The 19,427-nt window shown below is 44.7% G+C and overlaps 1 protein-coding gene across 3 annotated transcripts; it reads left to right on the top strand.

The window, feature by feature from the left end:
- Positions 1 to 824: 824 nt before the first annotated feature.
- LOC108624090 (transcriptional corepressor LEUNIG) lies at positions 825 to 19,209 on the top strand. 3 transcript variants are annotated; one of them, XM_018023140.2, is made up of 3 exons: positions 825 to 1,582; positions 13,616 to 13,962; positions 14,023 to 19,209. In XM_018023140.2, the coding sequence occupies exons 2-3, from the start codon at positions 13,636 to 13,638 to the stop codon at positions 14,965 to 14,967; spliced, it is 1,272 nt and encodes a 423-aa protein (XP_017878629.1). In that variant the 5' UTR covers positions 825 to 1,582; positions 13,616 to 13,635; the 3' UTR covers positions 14,968 to 19,209. The 3 variants fall into 3 exon arrangements, with proteins under 3 accessions (XP_017878629.1, XP_017878627.1, XP_017878628.1); XM_018023138.2 differs by having other exon boundaries at positions 13,616 to 19,209; XM_018023139.2 differs by lacking the exon at positions 825 to 1,582 and adding an exon at positions 4,011 to 4,274 and having other exon boundaries at positions 13,616 to 19,209.
- Positions 19,210 to 19,427: the final 218 nt, after the last annotated feature.

The following is a 19,427-nucleotide window of genomic DNA, read 5'->3' as shown; positions in this document are numbered from 1 at the left end:
AGGTAGAGCAGGAGGTGGAGGGTCCTTGCGAGCCGACTTCTCGTCGAAGTAGCGCTCGACTCCGAATCTTTCTGTTTCCACAAATGAGATCCCGATTGATTTATCACGCATATGCGATCTCATCGAAACTGACACTCCTACCTTTAATTCATGACTACACAATGGCATATAAAAACTACCCCATAGTTCGTTCTCAAACGGATCGCGAATCATTGTCAAACCTATGTACCCTTTCATCGATTAGAGTGCCTAATTCTTGAGATTCACAAGATTTTTAAATGATATCTATTGCATACATTCTTTCGAATCTCTCCTAAAGGAAATCCCAATTAAAAATGCAATCTGATCAAACAGATTAATTACAGGTACAAGAACAGTTAAGGGGCGCCCGAAGAGATGCAGGTAGAAAAGAATTTCATAGAGTGCAGCGATGCGTCGAAAAGCGAAGCAGCGGAGCGGAGCATCGACACGATGCTGTCAGCGTCGCCGCGCGGCGCAATCTAATCGCGCGCGTATACGACTACGACTCGGTGCACCTACTACAAAACGCGTTATCGAAGTGGGGGATAACAACGACACGAGAGTAGCCGCTTGGTGGGGCAGGTTCGCGGGCAGGGGCACTGTTCTGACTCTGACGCAGAAACCGGACGACCGATAGTAGAAGGGAGTGCACATAAACCGAGGCATAAACCAGGCATAAACTCTTCCCCCGGCGTCGCGGCGCGGCGGGTCCTTTCCCCTACTCGTTCACCCTCTCTACCTCTACTTCTCTCCTCACGAACGCCAGACACGATCACGTACACACCGACACACGCACGTGACAGCGTCACACAGCACGGCACGGCACGGCACAGCCTTCTCGCATCAAACTCGAAGCCAGACGACATTGGGGCCAAGACGGCAGTCGCGCAGCGTGTGCATTCAGTTTGCAGGCCGACACCGTACCGAGCGGACGTGCGTCTCTTACTGCGTAAACGCTGTATCAAACGTTTTCACCATCGAGCGAGCGGAGCCCCGAAGTAAAAGGAGGCACACGTAACACTCCTTGTCACCTGCTCGACAAAGTTCAAGTTCAACGGTGTATCGAGGAAACGAGCCGGATTCGCGTATCACCGGACAGATATTTTTTCCGATCAGTGTTCGCGTTATCAATCGGTTCTCTACGACCTGTGCCTTTTCTCCTTTCGGCCGAGAGGAGGGAATTACGGGAAATCGGAGGATAATATTGTTCCGTCGCAGCGTCGTTGACGCGATTCTCGTTTTACGCTATTGGATTTTCATTTTGGTGTGATAACGTAAATCGTCGACTCTCGAGGGATTCGCCTGGATTTTAACCAGTGGAAGAGGGAGAACGGTTCCTGATCGTCGCGAGCCGCGATAACAAGCGTTATTATGACGGTGACTCCCGTCGCGTTGGTTCGACGAACGGGATACCTCAACCAGTGACTGTCTCCGTGTCTCGCGGATAAACTATACACACTTTTTTTTACGGGCAATCGACGAGCTTTCATTACACTTCGACGAGGCAAAGTGGATCGCTGTTTCGTCGTTCGTTCGTGCACGACAGAATCTTTCAAAATTGGTGAGTACATCGCAAATTTTTCTAATGACTCATCGAATTTCGTAAAAATCCTTGTTTGTTTCTTTTTTGAGCGGAAACGATTACGAACCGGCCTTGAAAGAATTTGTAGAACAGAACGCGTTATCTACTGACTACTTGTCACGCGCCAGGACTTTGAATCAAAACCCGTGTTTTGAAATAACTAAACGCATCCTACGTGCTTTACACCGATTTTCTCGTTTTCGTCGAAACGTATCATTCTGTCACCTGTGCGAACCTGAGAAACCGATGAATCAACGAATTCGGAATAAATCGGAGTGAACTTTCGACAGGACGTGACGCCTGGCGATAATTAAGATGTTTTTTTTTTTCGGAGAAATCGATCGATCGCCGCGATTGCCGTGCGGCGCGCTGCGCCGCGCCGATATTTTCTCAACGACCCTGAATTATTCCACCGTCGATTCGGAGACTCTGACCTTCGGGACCGAAACGAGTGACGCAACGTCTGACTGCAGTTCGCGGGCGCAATAAACTCGGTTCGTTCATTGTTTTCGATCGATCCCGTCTATCTTATCGCGTTATCTTATCGCGCTTTCGTTTCTTTCTATCACGAGCTCGTTAATTTTAATACGGATAAAAGAAATAAGTTTGCGATGATACGCGTCCGGTTATTATGACGGGACAACAGACAATTTCGATTCGAGTCAGTCGCTTACGTTTATGACTACGAGAAATGGCCAGCGCTTACGAAAGTCTCGTGCAACGCGTGAGCAATACCGTTGCGTCACTCGTGACGAAGCGAAGAAGATTCCGATCTTTATCTCTCCTCGCCTCGTCAAGACGAATATTACCGGACGGAGCGCTCTGCCCTCCTAGGTTTTACGCTGCCGTTTCCCAAACAAATTTTTTTCAAATAAACCCTGGCTGATGTAACGTGCACGCGCCACTGAAGATTCATTCAAGATAATTAAAAACATCCAACGAAATATCTAAACAATTAAATTTTGTTAAAACTTGAATCCATCAATAAACGTTTATAAAATCTTATAACCATCTTTTATATTTTCGAATACATTCGTAATCCCAAGGCCAAAGACATTTCCTAGAAACATTCATCTCTTATCGGTTACTCAGGCGTCAGCCTATTGTTCAGTTATCTACTAATCAAGTGACAAAGTACATAGAAATAACGAGTTAGAACTTTCAACATTCATTGGGAAAATATTAATTTAAGAAGAAACGGTTAAACAAATGAAAATATTGTTTGCACGTGGATTCGGATCGATCCCGATCCTCGTTCGGAACGGGAACTGCTGGGTGTACTCGGTTCTCGTCCGCGTTTTGCGTTCTGTACATCCCCCCAACCGACGTTCGATCGATCCCACTACTCGTCCTCTTGCCACCGCCACCTTCTCTCTATCGTGGCCAAAGTGGGCCACGGCCTAATTTGCAGAACTCTCAACCTCGCCGTAGCGAAAAGAGCATGTATGCAATAAGCTTCACGGACTCTGAGCGAAGGGCACGCACGTGTACACACGCTCTATTCGGACGCGAGCACGATTTAAAATCGGTCACGAATGACCGAACTAGAGGTGGTGGCAACGGGGAGAAGCACGGTTGAAGTTCTGGTTCCTTTCGAATTATCGTAGAGGATAATTTTGATCGTCCGATATTGGATTTCGATTTAATGCTCCGCTTTATGGCTGCGAAACGATTCTAATTTTGACGGTGCAGCACCGTTATCGATAATGCACGTTATCGTGTACGAGCGTGGATAAATAGATTAACTTAAAATAGCTGCGGAACGCGCGTTCGATCAGTAACGTTAAGTGTACCAGACGTTCGGAGAGCGTAAGAAAAATGCGGTTGAAATTGTGTCACCGTACATACGTAAGTCTAGTTCGATCGTGCAATTGTAGACTCGCGTTTAAACTCGCGTGTTGCACCCTGTTGCAGCTGCTTGCGTTATCGATACGGTTGTTCGTCTCTATACAGTCTCCGAACGGCCTAATAACCCAATCGGTTTATCGATAATTACGTCGCAACCTGACGCAATCGAGCGAATCCGAGGGTCATTACCGTCCCGTGAATTCAATTAACTGCCTCCTACACTGCATGAAATATTGCGACATTGGAAGCGGTGTTCGTATAAAAGTGTATAACAAAACTGTTATCTTTGCATACACTTTAACTCGTAGGAAAATAGCCGATGTTAATGTTTGCATTCAAGACGGTCAACTTTTTATTGTATATTTTATATCGAACGGCCTCGAGGTCAGCCCATCGGACTTAGCGGATTCGCATTGTGCGCGACTGGTTCGCTATCTCGATCGGTCGATCTAGATTGTTTGATGTCACATCGATCCGGATTAGCGGTATCTACGGTTCGCGGAAATGCATGACGCGCGTCTGGTATTATATTCTCGTGCACAGACCGACTCGAGCTCAGTTCACGCATGCCCCGGGTACGAGTTACATACTCCAAAACAGTTTTCTTCTTTGTACAAGAAACGTGTAGATACTCTTATGTGTCTCCGTGTCTGTGGTCGTGCGCGTTAGTGGTGGTCTGTCTTAGATATTGCGGACGGTGCATTGCGTCATCGGGCGTTCATCGATCACTCTTCGTACTTCGTCGCTCCAAGACAATTTTCATAACGCGACCCTACCTAATGTGCTGAATGTCCTCGGATTTTCTCCTCGATTTAACCGTCAGGTAAATAATAATCGACCGAAGGCCCAAGACAAAAAGAAACGGGCGCGCTATTTTTTCTCCTACTTAAGATGCAACACTTTATCTTGCGCTTAAAAAAAAATTTTGAAATTATTTTTTTCTGCGCATAAATATCCAGACAATTTGCATGAAACTTTTGTCTTCGGTACACGCGGTCTTTTACATTCCAAATTCTATTTATATCTCGTTCACCGTCGTACGTTTACGCAACAATTGGAAACACGAAAGCCACGTTAGAATAGAATTAAAAAGACGATATGAATTGCAACGAAAGGATCGTTAGCAGTGGTTGGTGGATCGGCGTGATCGGGCTCGCGGTTTATCAATCATATTAGGAAATATCGGGCCCCGTTGTTCCCGGTGACCTTTTCGCGTTTCTATTATGCAACGAAGGTGAATGGTCTAGCATAACACGGCGTGCACGTGTAGGAGTCACGTGGCGGGAGCGCAACCATAGCGAGGAGAGAAAGAGAGGGACAGAAGAGCTCTAGCCTAGAGCCGGCGCGCGCCAATTGCATTTGCTATCCTATCCTATGCACCGGTTGCATCACGCACCGCGTGTTATTTCTTAAGCCGGTCCTGCATTGTTTATCGAGCGATACGCCCACTCGATCGCTCTCCTATCTCTCATTCTTTCTCTCCCGAGAGCCATTAGGAATCGTGGAATTTCTAGTGATAAAAACGGTTCTATATCATTCGTAGCAAAGACACTTGGATCGTTCCCTAATCGCAGACTCCCTTCAAGCGAATTTTTATTCTGCGTAGTCGTAATCGTATCGTAACGTAATATTACTCGGTCTCGTTTAGCCGTTTGCTACGTAACAACTTAGAATTGCACTTTGGCCCGTGTGTCAACAACACGCTCTATTTTTCCGCGCACGTAATAAAAGCGACGGTACAAATAAAAATAAAACGTGCTCGCGTTCGGTATCCGTTCCACGTGCTCCTTACGTAACCGCGCGCGCGGCGTAAGTAAAGCGTTATACTCGCGAAACGGGTAACACGTTACCTCAGGTCACGTGTCGACGTCCGACACGTTCACGTGGATCGCATGAAAATTCAGATAACAGACAATTACGACGGATGACGCGGCCTAAATACTCATTGCGCTTCGGTATTGTCTCCGTCGTGGTTAAAGCTCTATCGCGCGTCGCAGTGGGATATTTCTATCGACGCACCGGATTTTCCTATTGTTCGCACGCTCGCGATAATAGACGAAATTATCATTGCACGTGATCCCGATACGCAATACCGTGAACGAAAACAGTCGGTCGTTCAAGGTTGCCGCGGTATCTTGGAAACTGAAGACCGGGGTATAGAACGGGTTGAAAATAAATTAACCGAGCTGGAATCGATCAACGTTCGTGCCCCAACTTTTGGTTCGTTGCTCGCGTAATAAATGCCCGCATTCCTGTTGCGCCACGCTCTACAGATTTCAAGATCATTTCCGACCGATTGATTTAACCGCATAAATTAAACGTTTAATACCTCTTTATGAAATATACTCGGACGAAAAAAACCTGACCGTGTCAGTGGCACAAAATCGAAGATTCCAACCGTACGTTTAACTGTATATACGAGCACGAGTAACCGAGTGCTCCAAAATGAAACAGGATGCGCGACGGAGAGCAACACCGTAGGAAGGAAAGGGTGTCGACGACGCGCGTCCTCGTTTTTGTCTTTCCTTGCTGGATCGTTGACGGTCGCGTTATCGCGGGCCAATTACATAATGAGGCGGGGAAACGAAATCGGAGACCGGTTCGAAATGCCTGCGTCGGCCCGATAACGGTATCAGTGGTCGTCAGGCTCTTACGTGAGCGGTTGACCGCAATCGTAACACGCCACGGTGTCGAGTGGCTCGGCATTGTGCACGTGCCTTTATGTACTGTACTTAAAGTTCGACGTACTCCGAGAACTATTTCAGGCCCGCGAACCCGCGTTTCTGCCCAACGCATTTTTGGAACGCTGACGGTCCCCCTCGGCGTTCCTTGTTTAAATGCCGCGACCAACTCATGGAGCTTTAAACCTTGTACGCGAAAAAATTCTCATGCCCTTCCCACAAGTCGACGTAAAACGATTTAAAAAAAAAAAAACTGTTTACAGTTGTAGTATCTAGCATTTCCTGTGTAGTAACTACAACTTCCGGTGTTACGATTCGAGCAAATCCTCCGTCGATGAACTAGCTAAGACGCGGCTGAATGAAGCGGGCTCGAACACGCCTCCGCTCTTAGATCTTACATAACGATCTCGTACACGTACACGGAACAGAGAATCGCGTTCGCAACTGTAAATCCTCTAAGCGTGGTACACCATGTCGTAGAAACTCGACGACCGACACGTCGCTCGAGCACGAGGAATTTGGTTGCTTGCGTGTCCAGTTTCAAGCTAATGGAATGGATAACGGTCGGGTCCTTAACACATTGATGAGGGGAACACGGGTCGTTGGTAAAAAGAAGAGTTTAGTCGGATATATGAGAGGAAGGCGCGTATGATTGGCATTCAGTGCATTTGCTCGCGTTGACCGTACACAGTAGAGAGCAACGTGGTTTCGTTACGTAACCGTGCGTCACGCGGCCGAGTTGATACAATTTGGAACGGAATAAAAAGGCGATAGCCGTGTGGGTGTACGCAGATAACACGCTTAACCCTTTCCCTTGACTCCGCGTTCCGCGCTGTTTGATCTAACGAACACTTTTAGTGGTAGCAACGAGAAAAGTCGTTGATTACTGTGACGGAGGCACGTTTTTTCGACAGAGGTTGAATATCAAGGCCGAGTAGTTGTCAACATAAATGAAAATGACGCTAACACTAGGAGTTTGACAAAACATATTTATCTATCGTTGTGCTAGATCTACGATGTGGCCTCTGAATCTCGATGATGTAACAGCTATAATTTTTGCCAGTCGTCAGGTCATGTTACTCTACTTGCAGAAACAAAGAATTCTGAAACGATACATAGGTTTATCGGAAATCACTGCTTGTTTGTTTGCATAACCGTTAGATTCCCTCCTATCATTCATCGGCTTTTGGCCGAACGCCGCGATTTCCCGCTAGATCCGCCTTCAGCGAAAAGTAATCCATTCGGAGGTGGAGCGACTCCGTGAAATATCGTTCGAATAAATTTCTGCGAACAGACCTCGCGCGCCCGTTCGTTCAATTGCACTTGCACGCGGTGTTCCCCGAAGAGCTGCCGTCCCTAGCTCGGGTCAACGGATTTGCGGATTCGATGAAACAAATTGCGACAGCTTTGCCCGAAATCCCGCAAATTCGTGTAATGCAATTCCTAAACGGTTTGAGCCAAAAATCATTCTCTCTTTGTTTCGAGAAAAACGGAATTTGTAATTAACAGAGCACGAGGGTGTCGAACAAAGGGAAACGAGTTAAAAGGAGGGAAACAGATTTGTGCGCGTTGTACGAGTTCTGGGAAAAAATAACCATCGACTGAGGCCGCGTGTTATCCGTTCGGGGAGAAGACCGCGCGCGGCCACGTGCGCGCCCGGTTGCCATTGCGCAACTGTAATGACGATTCTAATACACGTGCACGCGTGACAACGAAACCCGTGTCTCTGATGGCTCGTAATCTTTTCCTTTTTGCTTCAAAGGAATTAGTCAGCTACTCGTGATTGTTACCAATGTGCTACGTAATACTTTCCTATGGAGATAAACTGCATGCACCGTTTTGCCTGGACGAGATCTATCTAACACGTACACAGAAATGGTCGATTCATAAATACTTCCCCGATCGTGTTTTTCGTATTCACAACGTCATTGGGAATATTCAGGAATACAATAAATGTAATGAAGCCCGGAATTCTAAGTACATGAATCGACGTATTTTCCATATTGTTTGCTCGACTAAAAAGCAAGAAATTATGCAACTGCGAGATCATTCATCGGAACGTTCGACCAAGTCATCGCTCGCTATTAATAACTTACTTCATTTTAACTTGCGCGACGTGTATTTATGGATTTTCCGGCGAACCGATTTCGCTCGCGGAAAATATGTACCGCGGAATCTTTAAATCGTGAATATCTTTGTTTCTGCGATTGAACACCCGGTTTCCTGTGTTGTCATTTAAATTGCGTCACTAGTTATGCACTAGACTGGTGTCACGTTGCGCAACTCGACCGACACGAGCCGGCCGGTGCACGTGACCCGTGCGGATCGATTTTAATCGCGATCCATAATTCAAGAATCCAAACTCAGCACGTTAACCAGCAGATACATACACTGTACGTAGTCGAATGCAATGCGCGAAACAGACGGAACGTGATTCTTGCAATTCGCGGCAACACGTGCGCATCCAATCCGCGTCACAAGTATGCCCGACGCGTGCATGCAACAATCTTAATTTCGCGATTTCACTGATCTCGTTCGGTTCAAATCGCGTTAGACGATCACGCGAACGATATCGAGCCAGTGAACAGAGAACTAGAAGTATTAGTATTTAAACGAATTCTAATAGAGTCATTAGTCGCGTCTAATGCTGTTCGCGGATTAGATTCACCGCTAGGTAATTATTTTATGTATTCGCGTGCCAACGTTTGCTATTCTCATCCTTATGAAGTATTGACCCCGAAGCAGAGAAATGCGTTCATGTAACCTGTTTAACTACCAATTACCAAAACTACCAAAACGCGTTTTCTGCGTCTACCAATAATGGAAATTGTGTTTAATGGTTGAAAATTTTCTCGACAGTCTCGGGTTCGGGGCAATGGTTCTAATCCTGTAATTAACAAATAGTTTACGAGGGTTTACGAGCGTTTATGACATATCGTAGAATTTTCAAGGACCGTTAGTTACTCCTAATAAATTTTAGTTTCACGGAAAAGAGTCGGAAATCTCGTTTATGGTATTACATTCTTGGTATTTGTGCAAATCGTATTTCCACGCACACTACCGCTTACGAGGCTCCCGTTAGTGCACCCTAATGTGCACGTAAAGAGACGTGTAATGACTAAATGTATGACTCACCGGGAACGTGTCGTGCGGCTGGAGTCGAATGATTCGCTTCCTCGAAGTAGCTGGGGAATTAGAAGTGAAACACGAACATCGGCAATCGGGAAGCAATATACTTGTTCAATCTGCAACTAAACAAAATAACATTAACTCTTCTAAAGTATTCTTAAAACTGTGCTTATCAGTAATCTTTGATTGCTAACTTAGGAATAATGTTAGTATTCGAATCCCGAATTCCCAGCAGACGAGTTACGAATCGAAACGAAATTAAAAAGCTACGTCAGTGGGAAGTGTACGTGGGCTCGATTTCAAAACGCGACGACACGCGTTCCGTGGATTCGTGTTACGTGAACGGAAAATTCGGTGATTCAGTGGGCACTGTATTCGGAACAGTTTCGCGAAGTCACATGTATATACATACATAACGCATGCGATAGATAGCGTGAAGCGTAGGACGTCGGCTCCCCCTCAAACGGTGGTCTACATTCATTTCGTCACGATAGAAATTTTCTGTGGGCGATGTTTTCTGCTGTAACAAAAATCATTGGATCGATACGACCGGCTGCGACGACATGAGTCACGCGAGAACTTGCACACGTAACTTCGCGAGCGAAATTCCAGGTGATTGCTCAATTTCGAACAAACTTCGTGTCTCGCGCCTCGTACCATTGCAACGTGAGTAATACTGAACCTATTTGTGACATACAAGCCGAGCCTACCTATCTCGAATCACTTTCATTTATTTAGACGCGTAACTAAATTTGTACACGCACGTCTCACATGTCAACAATACATGTCTCACAATGCTTTAAGTCCCTTTCATCTCCCTCTGGTGGCCAACAGCGGAACTTAACTTCTAATGCATCTTGTAAAAATTCCAATTCTTACCGCCGATTTAGAATACATATCACAACTAATCACAAGTTTATAATAGCTTCATGAGACATAACTCTCGTTTCATAGAAATGTCAAATAAAATCGCTTCTGACTAACCAGATATGACGCCCAGATAATTTCATGTATAAGATATATAATAGGATTCAGCGAAATTGTAGAACTGTGCACTATCGCGAGGTTACATTGGCACATTTCCTCGGGCAGAAGTACGTACACAATTACATGTGTTTTTTACATTACAAAAGACAAGAGACTCACGTAACCGGGTATCTGAGACTGCAAAGAGGCTTCCGCGATATGAGAGACTGACATTCACTTCTAACGGGCGCGTAAAGCACGTGGCTAAGAGAAAACACACACGTACACGATGCAACGAGATCCTTACGTAACTTTCTGACCGCGCGCTTCAACAGTTAATTCACGAGCTTACCGTTTCGGCGTCTCTCTCTTTCTCGCTTACGTATGCACGTTCGCTCACGTTGCGTTGCAAGTTCGATACCCTAAATTAGTCTATCCGAGTACGTATTTCATTTCATTAAGGTTAAGTCAATAGAAAATACAAATAAAGACGATGTAGGAGGCTTAAAAGTAATACCGGAATATGTATAGCTGTTGCACCATGAGCTGCGTACAACCCGCCATGATCCTTCTTCCTTGTCGTCGGTCCTGTGACCGGTACGAAATTCACAATTTTTGCTTTATTTACTCCATAACTCACTTGAATTTTATTCGAATATTATTCCTGTACATGATACACAAATGATTCTAAGAAGTACTCACTTGCGGGACACTTTTTTAACACATTTTTTATGAAAAATTCACGGAGCACTTGCCAACAGAATAACCGCGCTTTTCGACACTTGGAACCCTATTCTCGAGATCGACTCTCGAATCGAATCTCGAATCGATACTACGTCAGCTGCGAAAGTTCAAACAGCTTATTGATTTATGATACCCAACATATGCTTTACTTTATTATCGATAGAACTATTAATTACAAGTATTCGAATATAAAGTATGAGTTAATTAAATGTAATCTCATTTTCGCGTCTAATGACATCGCCAAGTGTTTCCCTAGGCTATAATCGTTCGAGGAACAAGTCGCTTCTCGCATTTTCCTTTAATTAGTTTGCGTGTCTACGTAATTTCGAAACCCAATCGTCGTTTCTGCATTACGAATGCCGAAGGTTGAGTAAACAAGTATTTCCAGTGATACGGTCCATAAAGGGGCGATAGTGTCATCGTAGCACGTGGCACACTTTGCAGGGACACACGTGCTTCATTACATAACTATCACCTCCTGTTCGGATTAGTGCGCTCACACGTTCCCTCGACACAGACGACACGAAGCATTTTAAAGAGTCGACGTAGAAAGAAATTATTTGTTAATTACGCGGAAGCGCGGGTTGCTTTCATTAATGGAACGGATGCAAGATCGATGATTGAATCCATTCGATCATGGCTAGTAGGCCGTGGATTATCGCGGGTAACCGGTTCTTTTATTCAATAACGATTATGACTAAGTTGCCGCATCAACCTTTATCAGTATTTATCGCATCCGGTTAACAAGTTGCGAGTAATCATCGAGAAGCTCTAAGAACGCGATGACCGATTTGCGGTAACGATCGCAATTACACTTACATAATCGTTCTACGCGCTCGAAATTAAGCTCGCGCATACATCATTCTTTCATTGGAAACGTTTTAATATCGTAATCGACTCTCCCACTGGATTTGAGATACCCGAAAGTCGAAGCGATTGATCAGCAAGTTCAGCAACCTTGGCGTGCCCGACCTTACCCAAGGCTATTTCACGACTTCTCTTCGAACCGGTATCGTTGGCAGTGCGGGCACGTCTCTCGATCTCTCGGAATTCTTCACCTTTGCCCGTGTCCGTGTAACGGTCACGAAAATTTCACGAGAGATGCAGCGATGCCCGCTCGGTGTACACGATTTTATCCCTGGCCCCTGGCAGAGGCGATCGGCCTCGAGGACCCCGAATAATGCCGGTGTACGTTGCTGGCATTGAAAATCGTTGTATTGTACAAACGATTTAACGCGCGCACGGGTTTGAGGCAATGATCTTCAGGTGCACGCGTCGGGAATATAAATGGACTTGTTCAAATGTGTACAGAACGTGCACCTTGAACGTACACTTAACGGCGCGTGACTACCCTCCTTAGCAACCGTCCTCCGTTCCCTCTTGTTAAGATTTTTTTTTTCCCTGTAATATTTGCTCTCGTAGATAACAGCAGTAATCGGACACTACACAAATAGCGTTCATGTTTGTACGACAATATCAATCGACAAGGCAACATATATATAACATTCTTGAAATGTTTGAGATTATTTACAAAAGTCTGAATCGATACGCATCGCTCAAGATTAATCGTCTAACAATCCTCGATTAACAAGTCACGTTGTTTTTACGTTCCCGAGGCGCGTGATACGGATGATTAGTTGTAACACTTATAAGATGAATGAACAATCGTTCTCTGTAATTGCAATTATTTTCAAGGTCCTTGTTGACGTTGAATTATCAGCTCTGACGATCGGTTTTCATAAGCGTGCGTCATCGGTTTAGTTCGGACGTTTGATTATGATTCCTCGAACATTGTTATAGTTACATATTATACATGTACGCGATGCGGTGTGTGTCACGCAAAAGGAATGACCGCGTTGAGTCACGACTCCTGAATCGCGACCGATCGAATTAAAGGCCGAATCCGGAAACGGAAGTACACTGAGGTGCGTAATCGGGAAAACGATTCAGAGGCCGAGCATCGTTAGAAATCCAGTAAGACCGTTTTTCCTTCTTCCTGATTCCGTATCGCGCGACCTTCTTTCGTAATGGCCTCACTCGTTCGTTGCGTGACACCGCCGCACAAGGACTACGTTTCGTACGTGGACAGGATCGCGAATGCGTTTACTAGACCGCGTGTTTGCGTCATTTGGGATTAACAAACGTTCCATTGAATACCTGGAAGGACACCGCGTCCAAAACGGGCAGAATTCGCGGTCGAATCACTCGATCGCACTCTTCGGCACGATTGTTGCAAACAAAATGTTATTGCGGATGTAGTCCAGAAATAGCAATTTTAATTCACCGAAAATGCGGAATCATTACGAACAAACAGTTAGCAAATATACATCTACGATGGTAATATTCCAGTCTATTCGCGCGGTACGTGACTGGGCTGACATATCGCCGAGCCACGCTACTCGTCATCGTAATCGCTTGGCACGCAGTGCTACTTTCGTCACCACTGTTAATAAACTCGTCCCGTGTGTTGACTCGTGAATCGTTCGCCTTGCTATTTGATATTTGAACCGTAATATACGAACGTATTAATCCGTCAAATTAAATCGCACGCAAAAACCTTACTACATTCATCGCAAATACTCATTCGACTTCGTGAACATTGATTTCTCAAAATTAATTCACTTTTCGTCTTTTGTTGTTGCAGATGTACTAAGAAGACAAATTATGGTGGCAGAAATTGTCGCCCGTCAGAGTGGATCGCCCATCAATGGTGAGACCGCCTGCCTGAACAGCAATATGCCGGCCACTCACACTATGGCGCATCACGGCGGCCACGGGGGTCACGATGCCCACGGACCGCTGCCGCCCCTGACTCATCCGGGACACCACGGTGCTCCCTTGACCATGCAGCAACACCCGCAGCATCAACCCCAACACCAGCCGCCGCAGCAGCAACCGCCGCAGCACCACCACCACCACCAGACTCAGCAGCAACAGCAACAGGCTCAACAACAGCAGCATCAACAACAACTCCATCACGATGCCCAACAGGTGACACATCCTGAAAATTTCCCCCCGAACTTCGACATCAGAAAAGAGCTATTTTCTCAGCGCAAGCAACGGGAGTTCATTCCGGACAACAAGAAGGACGACAGCTATTGGGACCGCAGGAGACGCAACAACGAGGCGGCCAAGCGGTCCCGCGAGAAGAGGCGATTCAACGATATGGTACTCGAGCAGAGGGTGATGGAGCTCAGCAAGGAGAACCATATCCTCAAGGCGCAGCTGGATGCGATTCGAGACAAGTTCGGCATCTGCGGCGAGTCTGTGATCAGTACCGAGCACGTGCTCGCCGCGTTGCCAGCCGAGCCACCGATCAGCGTCAAGAGGGCGAAATTACCAGCTTCGGCGACTCTTTTGTACGCGAGGACTCCGAGCCCCGTGCACACCTCCGTGATCCATCAACCGGTCAGCGGAGCCCGATCACCGAGGTCGCCGGCACAGCTCTACGGTCCGGAAACGACCAGTTATCCCGAAACAGAGAGCTTCCAGTATCCTTACACTCACCCGGCGATGCACCTCGACACAACGAGTGCGTTAAATTTGTCGCGCGGTAGACGCGCCCAGTCACCCTATGAACTGTCATCCGGAAGCGGGGACGAGGGTTCACAGTTGGTGGTCAGTTCGCAAAATACGGCGAATAATAGTTTACCTCACAAGCTGAGGCACAAGTCGCGTATCGGCGACAAGGATGCAGCCAGCGCGTTACTAGCTCTTCAAGGTATCAAGCAGGAACCAGGGCCAAGAGCGTCACCTCCCTGGGACAACGAGGGTTCCAGCGACGAACGCGATTCGGGAATTTCTTTGGGCGCCGAATGGACCGGCCCGAGCGTGACCACCGTTCCTGAGAGCGAGAGGGAAGTGAAATCGAGGCTGGACCGTCTGGCATCCGAGGTGGCCTCCCTTCAGTCGATGCTTCGCATCGGCAAACCAGCGGAGGGTAGTCTAGTTTCGGGGCACTCATTACAGGCGAATGCCAGCGTCAACGGGCCGTGAAACAAACCAGGGAAGTCAGCTCCTTTCTGATTTTCTTGGAGCACGCAAACGGTCCAAATATCGTCACTTCTCGAGTCGTGGCCCTTCATGCGATGTTCGAACAAATCCCAAAGATCCCCAAGGTACAACGGATCGGACAACCACGATGACAAGGGGATGAGACTTTATAAACGTACAATCGATCGTATATCGAGCGAATGTTCCAAAAGTGTGATGGTTATTGGTTGGTAGTAGGTCGTATGATTTCTATTTTTTTGTACGATTCGATTTGGGCCGAGCCGAGTCGATATGAGAGGGAAAATGTATATTTTTGAAACGATCACTACCGACTTAACAGTATTGGATCCGCTTGTATTTTGGTATCGGCCATTGTCGCGTGAAACAAATCGTACGCGGTTTATCGATCGGATAACGGTTAAAGGTCGACTAGGCGAGACTTGTAAAAAGAACGGCGAGAGCTTTATCCAGTGAGCAAAAGCTATTCGATCTTAGATTCGAAAACGAGGGTACGATTATGTTTTTTCTTTACCTTTTTGTTCTAAACGTCGCCCTGTATCGCCAAATCTATAATCCCTACGCTGTCCACGGTATCGTAACCACTGATCTCTATAAAACACCGGGTAGTGGATTCGCATGAGTGGCTTGCAAGGTCATCAACTTTGCAATATATCACCATAAACGGATGAAACTTCCAATGTTCGACGAGGAAAAGCCTCCTCTTTAAAATGCCGTTTGACTCATCTCTATCCTACTTTCGATTCCGGAGATATCATCGTGCAAAGACGAGCATAAATTTTTCGGCGCCGCTATTATTGTCCTTTTCGCACGTTCACCGACGCACGGACCTACCCTAATCTTCACCAACCGATCTAAGCACTCAGCTGATACGCGTATCTAGGTCACTGTGTCAATAATATCAAACGCTGCGCCTAAACTTTAGAAGCCTATATCTCCGGAACGAATTCAGATATTGGGATTAATCAAAAGTGGCTATTTTCGTCTTGACATTCTCTATCAACTGAGAGTTTTCTGTAAAAAATTCTATGTCCTTGTATCGATAAAATTACGTTTTTATTAACTTGTATAACTTTTTAGAGCTCACTGATACTGAAACTAGCGATCAGTAACGGGAGCATACATTTTACTCATTTATTTATTATCGCGCATGATCATTTGGGTGATCTAATATTTCGATTAGGATCATTATTATTAGTACGCATCCATTATTCAGAATTCTATGGAGATCAGTAATCGTAACCGATGAGCTAGATGATAAGGAAGATGCGATATCCTAGGGTATAAGTAACTTATGCTGTAAGACTTTGTTAGGCTACTTTCGTTTAATTATTGTTATCATTATCGTCACTAGCGAGTTCATTTTGCTGATTCGAATAATCGTACAGCGGTCAATCGAATATCATTGACTACTGTACGCTTCTTAATGAGCAGGGAAACGACGACGTCGTTAATTCGAAGATCTTTGGACGATTCGCTTTTATTTATATTTGTTAAATGAAAACTTCGAATTCTATTATTCGTCAAAAAATTAAAAAAAAAAATAAATGACTTCAAAGATCTTCCGGTTAACGGGCCTCTGAAGTTTCTCAAAAATTGTAAAAACAGGAATTAATTTTCCGATTGATAATTGGTCGCGCAACCGGCTATCTCACTACCGCCAGTTATCCTTAACGATTTAATAAATCTTCGTATTATCGTTCGCGATCTCTTTTCTCAAAAGCGGTGTATCGATATCGTTCGCCGATCGCTGTTTTCGCGGTGCAACTTTGGTACGCAGCTAACGGTACGAATTCCCCGGAGAGATGCGAAGTGTTTATTGGTGTTCCAGCTTCTCGTGGCATGGGCATCAATTTCGGTTTATTTTTACGGCAGACGATTCTTCGAGTCGTCGTCCAAGTCCTTACTCAATATTTTCTCCTTGAAATTCGACCTTGCGGATCGATCAACAAACAACGTGAATTTCCACTCCGCAATATCCAATTGCGCCTCGAATCATCGATCGTGTGCGTGTCGTTTTTCCAAAAATTTTCTTCGCGTGTAATCGATCGCGTTTCTTTGTATCCCATCTTCTACTTATTTCGTTTCTTTCTTTTTTTTTATACTTTTGTTAAGCAATTAATGTGACAACGCGTGTACATATGTACGTATATAAGCGAAGAAAGGATGCGTGTGTACATTTTCGAATTTTGTTTTTTCGTTCGTGCGATCGTCGCGAGGATCGGCTCGGGAAAACGAGGCGCCGTATTACGCTATTATAATTTTCGTTTTTCCTCGTTATCGTTCTTTTCTCTGATCGTCGAAACGAAAGGTGAACCGGATACCGGACATCGCGCGGTATCCAAAGTATTAAGCGAGCCTATAGGCGTTATGTAATATATAGTGCACATACGCAAGGAGTATACATACAGGTATATACAATATACATACGATATATACATATATATATTTTTCAAATTAACGTATTTTTCGATATCGTGAGAGTATAAGAACAACGGTCTTTGTTAGCACTCGCTCGCGCGCGATCTTTCATTCGATCGGTTACGGAACTCATATTTGGATACAAAAAATATTAATTATGAAAAATGAAAAATCAGTGAAAAGAATTACTTTTTTTTTCAAAATTTCTAACAAGCGTCGGAAGCGTCGACAGATGGATACGATTCAATAAATAGTCAAAGCGATGAATCGTATGACTCGTGTTTCCCTATTAATAGTGCATCAATACGATAAGAAATTATTTAATTGAATATCGCTGTTCATAAAGCATATCTTTATTTATTGTTACTAATCGCCTGTACAGAGTCATATGAAATAGCGTTTGGAGAAAAATCATAATTTGTAAGACATATGCGAAAGATGTGGGCAAGCATATGTATCCGTTATATGTTTCTTTTGTTTTAACCATCGATGGTCTATATTAACGATTCTTACTGTTTCCGTGGATCATGGGAAACATTCGCGCCGACGACGTATAATCGAGACGAATGAACGATTCAGCGTAATATTCGTTACCTTGAACGCGACCATCGTGCTAATTTCGGTGTCGATCGATCGTGGACAGGAGGCTCAAAATTCTTAGTAGAGTTCTTACGAACGCATCTCTGAGCAGATTGCAAATTCGCGGCGTTGTTTTTCAAGGTTTCTAACAAGAGACATCACAAGACTGTATTTTAATCGTCCTCGGTGTTATTCGCAGAACGAAGATCTCGTATCCACGTTTACTTCTACCCTGCGTCCCTTTCTCTTATTCGCTTGTCTTTTTTACGTTACCTCCCTTCGCGTGAATTTTCTATATTTTATACGGCATGTTTGTATTTTACTATTATTGATAATTTTCTGCGAATGATCGCCGAGAACGACACTCGATGATGAATTAATGTTTCTCCGTTTTTTCTCGGTCGCCGCTCAAATTTTCGCTCAGAGTGTAAAAGATAGTGCGTCCATTGGATGAACATAATTCTTTCTCTCTTCATGTGATTATTTTGTTTCTCAAGATATTGAGTCTCCATGGCTCGATTATTCCGGAATTTATTGTAACGTACCACGAGTGCCTATAATAGCGACGGCGAATATTGTACACAGATTTTTTAACAGTCTGAGATTAAAAGCACAGTTTATTTAGAGAGGATACCCATGTACTTTGTAAATAATGAATTAACTCGCGATCGTGGGGAAGCTTTGCCGTATGCGTACGCGATGATCATCGCTTTTAATCACGAATATTATTTGACGAATAACTTGCCCAGGAGAAAACGTTACCTTCGATCACATAGCGACCATGAATCGATATTTGTACATAACTGCACCTTTCTTTCGTTCTTCGTTTTTTTCTTTCTTTTTTTGCCAAAAAGCACGCTATTCGTGCCGACGAAACTATTACGGCGCAGATTATCGAAGGCGTTTTAACGAGTATCGGCCGGAGAAGGAACTTTTAACAATGGTAACAAATCCTTGAATCGTCGTGTTTCTTCTACTTGTACCCCTGAAATAGCGTATTCGAGGACGTTTCGAATATACAGTTCCTATACAGTATGGTAAAGCGACTTAGAAACTCGGTCGGCCGTTGTCCATGATTTATAAACATGATTCCAAGACGAGTTTTGATCCTCCTTTCTCCGGCTGCACGGAGATATAAGTATTTAGATCTAAGGGACATATCCACAGCGTGTAGTGTACTTGTATATGAATACCGAAATAAATATTTTCAATGTTTTTGACAATACACGACAATTTGTTCTTTCACTACCCCTTGACCCGTGTACTATAGGAAGAGAATAAAAGATATTATAAAAAATAAAAAACAATACACGACAATTTGTTCTTTCATTACCCCTTGACCCGTGTACTATAGGAAGAGAATAAAAGATATTATAAAAAATAAAAGATACGATATTTGTTTCTAAGAAGACACGTATATATTTTATACGAAGTAGATAGTAAAA

Source organism: Ceratina calcarata, unplaced genomic scaffold, assembly GCF_001652005.2.
Source record: "Ceratina calcarata isolate Rehan_Ccalc_2016 unplaced genomic scaffold, ASM165200v1 scaffold297.2, whole genome shotgun sequence".
NCBI lineage: Eukaryota > Metazoa > Arthropoda > Insecta > Hymenoptera > Apidae > Ceratina > Ceratina calcarata.
Note: the sequence above shows the minus strand (reverse complement) of the source record. Positions and strands in the feature narration are given on the sequence as shown.

What these genes read in the sequence shown, in the direction of transcription:
- LOC108624090 (XM_018023138.2), top strand. Translation starts at nt 13,636, where the DNA reads ATGGTGGCAGAAATTGTCGCCCGTCAGAGTGGATCGCCCATCAATGGT.